At 41.7% G+C, this 5,986-nt stretch overlaps 1 protein-coding gene across 1 annotated transcript in view; it reads right to left on the bottom strand.

Moving 5' to 3' along the window:
• The window catches only part of LOC113828228 (carbohydrate sulfotransferase 10), a 9,544-nt gene extending 8,321 nt beyond the window's left edge, over positions 1 to 1,223 (bottom strand). Inside the window, exon 1 of the mRNA XM_027381157.2 lies at positions 582 to 1,223. Coding sequence (XP_027236958.2) covers positions 582 to 1,013 — 432 coding nt within the window. The 5' untranslated portion in view covers positions 1,014 to 1,223. The remainder of the gene's footprint in view (positions 1 to 581) is intronic.
• Between the last annotated feature and the right edge of the window lie 4,763 nt (positions 1,224 to 5,986).

Genomic DNA, 5,986 nt, shown 5'->3' with positions numbered 1-5,986 from the left:
ATCGATTATAATTGAGGAAAGTAATTTTCACAATGCTGTTATCTTATAATATTTTAGCAAATTAATTGACCTGATGATGCGTAGAGACGATAAATAGATAACAGATAAATAAGGTGATAATTATAAATAATCATTTCATTTCTTCGTTATCCCACGTCAGTCGCGAATACAGAAGATACAAAATATAAACAGCATCAAAGAGATTTAAAATGACACAAGCAGGCAAACCATCACATTAATAATAATAACAATAATAATAATAATAATAACAATAATATTAATAATAATAATAATAATAATAATAATAATAATAATAATAATAATAATAATAATAATAATAATAATAATGACAATAATAATGATGATAATGATGATGATAATAATAATGATGATAATAATAATGATAATAACAATAATGATTAGAATAATGATGATAATAATGTTAATAATAACTGATGATAATAGTACTATTAATAATAATGGTGATGATGATAATAAAAAGATGATAATAATACTAACAATAAAACCTTATTAATCGACAGGTTAATAACAACAACAACAACAACAGCAACTTAACTCACCCAATTAAGTTTTACAACCTCGTCATCGAAAAAGTGCTCGGCGACATCCCCGTGCAAGCTCTTACACTTGTCTTTCTCTCCCCATTTCCGCCTCTTCTCCTCGCCTATCCCCTTCGCCCCTTTCGCCTGCACTTTCTTCTTCTTCCTCCTTCCCCGAGACGCCGAGGAAAATTCCATGGCTCGGTGGATAACGGTTCTCTCCTCCTCCTTCTCCTCCCTCTCCTCCTCCTCCTTCTCCTCCTTCTCCTCCCTCTCCGTCTCCTGCGCCCCGTCCGCCTCCCTCGCCAGCTCGACCTTCTCCTCCAGATCCCTCAGGGCTTTGAGGTTCTCCAGCTTGAGGAGAGACACGTGGACGAAGGAGAAGAGGGACAAGGCGAGGATGACGTACACCAGAATACGAACTTCCTTCCTGCAAAAGGCGGTAGTCAACATGGTGGTTCTCTTACATTGAAAAAAATTACGCTATTCCCGTCGAGTTTCGCCTTTTTCTCTTCCTCTTTCTCATCGATAAGAACGACTGTTAGATGCACATTATACTTCGCATATGAGTTGTGGCGTAAATAAATTCAGCAACGCATGGTTCACTTATTTCTGGCAAGTCCCGGAGAGAGTACAGAAGGCGCGTCCAACCCCCACGGTGCAACGGAGCACACTGGGGATCATGTGGCTCAGGAAGAGGTCTCAGGGCAGGTTTTTGACGTCATAGGTGACGTCATGGCCTCCCTAGCAGGCCGGTGCACAGAATCGCTGCTTGAATTTTTCTCTACTTTTCTCTACTTTTCTTTTTTTTTATATCTTTTACTCACGGAATTGTCTTCTAAAAACAGACAAGAAAATTCGTGTTGTTCAGAAAACTTAAATCGACACCGAACTGCGTAGATATAATTTGAAATAAAAGTGTTGGCTGTGCGATTACGAATGCAATTTATTTACTTATAAAGATTAAAAATAGAAAAAATAAAAGTGCGAATAGAGATACGAAAGACAAACAAGATGACACGAATGATAAAATGACTTTAAAGGAAATAAAAGTAATATTTAGAGGAGGCAGACCTACAATCGATAATAACGGTAAAGATAATTAAAAAAGTTAAAATGATAATAATGAGGATGATGATGATGATGATGATGATGATGATAATGATAATGATAATGATAATGATAATAATAATAATAATAATCATAATAATAATTAATAATAATAATGATAATAATAATAGTAATAATAATAACAATAATAACAATAACAATAATGATAATAATAATAATAACAATAATAATAATAATAATAATAATAATAATAATAATAATAATAATGATAATGATAGTAAAAATAATAATCATAACAATGATAATAATAATAACAATAATGACCACAAAAAAATATAATAATAATGATGATGATAAAGATAATAACAGTGACAATGGTAATAATAATGATAATAACGATAACAATGAAATATTTACAGTAATAATGGCACAAACAATAAAGATTACACTGATATTAGGAAAAGCGCAATCAGTGATAAGGATAACAATAACAATAACAAAAGATAATGAAAATAATTAAGACGAAAAATAAATAACAATGATAATAATAAAGATGAGAAATAATAAGAATAATTAATAATAATTAATAATAATAAGAAGAATAAGAATAATTACGATAATGATAGTGCTGCTACTACTAATGATAATGATAATTATGATAATGATAATAATGATAACAATAATAAGGATAAAGATATTGATGATGATGGTAATGATTATAATAATAATGACAATAATGGTAATGATTATGATGACAATGATGATGATAATGGTAATAACAATGGTAATACTAATAATGGTAAAAACAATAAGAACAACTACAACAATAATAATGATAATAAAGATAATAAAAATAATGATGATGATGATGATGATGATGATGATGATGATGATGATGATGATGATGATGATGATGACGATGATGATAATAATAATGATAATAATAATAATAATGATAATAATAATAATAATAATAATAATAATAATAATAATAATAATAATAATAATAATAATAATAATAATAATAATAATGATGATGATAATAATAATAATAATAACTATGATTATGATGATAATTATGATAATGATAGCAATAATATCATCAATAGTAATAACATGATGATGAATATGATAGTCATAATGATGATGATGATGGTGATGATAATTATTCAATTCAATTCAACGTATAAGGTACAATACAGAGTAAAAATACGTTTAAAACAAACAGACACACAAAAAAAAACACACACAAATAGATTCATTAAGATACTCATTATCTATTAACGTATTTATTACAGATCAAAGTACTTATCATTTATCACAGTCTCTCCTATTTACTCATTCCAGTGTAAGAATTAGTTCAGAAACACCCTGATCTCTTCAGTATCTGAGGTTATAGGTCCGTCGGAGGCATTTTAAAGATCTTTCACTAAATCTATTCTTCTCTCGTGACCCAGTCCTATGCATGTAATTTGCATAGAAACGATGGTATTGGTAATAATAGTAGAAATAATAATCATAATCATGATGATGATGTTGGTGATGATAATAATAATAATGATAATGATGAGGATAATAATAATGATAATAATAATAATGATAACAATGATAATAATAATAATGATAATGATAATAATAATAATAATAATAATAATAACAATGATAATAATAATGATAATAATAATAATAATAATAATTAATGATGATGATGATAATAAGAATTATGATAATAATAATAATAATGATGATAATGATAGTAACGATAACATTAACAATAATAATAGTAATAATTATAACAATGAGGATAATAACAAGTTTCGGTTCTTCCTAATTCCACAACGGACATCCATAGAGATTTAAACACTGGCTGTTAATTAATAAGACCTTTGACCACCATGATGTGCCGGAGAACTGAATGCACCTTTCCTCTCTCCCTACACACACTCCTCTCCATCTTCTACTGCACCGTCTTCTTCAGTGTCGACCCTTTCTTCCCTTACCCCCCCTCCCCCCCCTCCCCCCCCTTCGTAGAACTACTCCACTCCACACCACCCCATCTTTCTCTCGCCCTCGTCCTTCTTCTACCTCTACCTCTGCAAACCTTCCGGGTACTCTCTTTGGTCCAGCCAAGTGGGAACGATTCCTTGTGATCCCCCCCCCCTCCTCCTCCTCCCACAGCCGCCTATTCTGAGAATACCCTTCTCTCCCCCCCCCTCCCACAGCCAGCTATTCTGACAATACCCTTCTCTCCCCCCCCCCTCTCCCACAGCCCCCTATTCTGAGAATACCCTTCTCCCCCCCCCTCCCACAGCCCCCTATTCTGAGAATACCCTTCTCTCCCCCCCCCTCCCACAGCCCCCTATTCTGAGAATACCCTTCTCCCCCCCCTCCCACAGCCCCCTATTCTGAGAATACCCTTCTCTCCCCCCCCCTCCCACAGCCCCCTATTCTGAGAATACCCTTCTCTCCCCCCCCCCCTCCCACAGCCCCCTATTCTGAGAATACCCTTCTCTCCCCCCCCCCACAGCCCCCTATTCTGAGAATACCCTTCTTCCCCCCCACCCTCCCACAGCCCCCTATTCTGAGAATACCCTTCTCTCCCCCCCCCCTCCTACAGCCCCCTATTCTGAGAATACCCTTCTCTCCCCCCCCCCCTCCCACAGCCCCCTATTCTGAGAATACCCTTCTCTCCCCCGCTCCCTCCCACAGCCCCCTATTCTGAGAATACCCTTCTCTCCCCCGCTCCCTCCCACAGCCCCCTATTCTGAGAATACCCTTCTCTCCCCCCCCCTCCCACAGCCCCCTATTCTGAGAATACCCTTCTCCCCCCCCCCTCCCACAGCCCCCTATTCTGAGAATACCCTTCTCTCCCCCCCCCTCCCACAGCCCCCTATTCTGAGAATACCCTTCTCTCCCCCGCTCCCTCCCACAGCCCCCTATTCTGAGAATACCCTTCTCTCCCCCGCTCCCTCCCACAGCCCCCTATTCTGAGAATACCCTTCTCTCCCCCCCCCTCCCACAGCCCCCTATTCTGAGAATACCCTTCTCCCCCCCCCCTCCCACAGCCCCCTATTCTGAGAATACCCTTCTCTCCCCCCCCCTCCCACAGCCCCCTATTCTGAGAATACCCTTCTCTCCCCCCCCTCCCCTCCCACAGCCCCCTATTCTGAGAATACCCTTCTCCCCCCCCCTCCCACAGCCCCCTATTCTGAGAATACCCTTCTCTCCCCCCCCCTCCCACAGCCCCCTATTCTGAGAATACCCTTCTCTCCCCCCCCCCCCTCCCACAGCCCCCTATTCTGAGAATACCCTTCTCTCCCCCCCCTCCCACAGCCCCCTATTCTGAGAATACCCTTCTCTCCCCCCCCCCCACAGCCCCCTATTCTGAGAATACCCTTCTCTCCCCCCCCCTCCCACAGCCCCCTATTCTGAGAATACCCTTCTCTCCCCCCCCTCCCACAGCCCCCTATTCTGAGAATACCCTTCTCTCCCCCCCCCCTCCCACAGCCCCCTATTCTGAGAATACCCTTCTCTCCCCCCCCCCTCCCACAGCCCCCTATTCTGAGAATACCCTTCTCTCCCCCCCCCCCTCCCACAGCCCCCTATTCTGAGAATACCCTTCTCTCCCCCCCCCCACAGCCCCCTATTCTGAGAATACCCTTCTCTCCCCCCCCTCCCACCGCCCCCTATTCTGAGAATACCCTTCTCTCCCCCCCCACAGCCCCCTATTCTGAGAATACCCTTCTCTCCCCCCCCTCCCACAGCCCCCTATTCTGAGATTACCCTTCTCTCCCCCCCCCTCCCACAGCCCCCTATTCTGAGAATACCCTTCTCTCCCCCCCCCTCCCACAGCCCCCTATTCTGAGAATACCCTTCTCCCCCCCCCCTCCCACAGCCCCCTATTCTGAGAATACCCTTCTCCCCCCCCCCTCCCACAGCCCCCTATTCTGAGAATACCCTTCTCTCCCCCCCCCCTCCCACAGCCCCCTATTCTGAGAATACCCTTCTGCCCCCCCTCCCACAGCCCCCTATTCTGAGAATACCCTTCTCTCCCCCCCCCCTCCCACAGCCCCCTATTCTGAGAATACCCTTCTCTCCCCCCCCCCTCCCACAGCCCCCTATTCTGAGAATACCCTTCTCTCCTCCCCCCTCCCACAGCCCCCTATTCTGAGAATACCCTTCTCTCCCCCCCCCCCTCCCACAGCCCCCTATTCTGAGAATACCCTTCTCTCCCCCCCCACAGCCCCCTATTCTGAGAATACCCTTCCCTCCCCCCCCCTCCCACAGCCCCCTATTCTGAGATTACCCTTCTCTCCCCCCCCCCTCCCACAGCCCCCTATTCTGAGAATACCCTT

The sequence above is a fragment of the Penaeus vannamei genome, chromosome 42, assembly GCF_042767895.1.
Source record: "Penaeus vannamei isolate JL-2024 chromosome 42, ASM4276789v1, whole genome shotgun sequence".
Lineage (NCBI taxonomy): Eukaryota > Metazoa > Arthropoda > Malacostraca > Decapoda > Penaeidae > Penaeus > Penaeus vannamei.
This window is presented reverse-complemented; position numbering and strand designations above follow the sequence as displayed.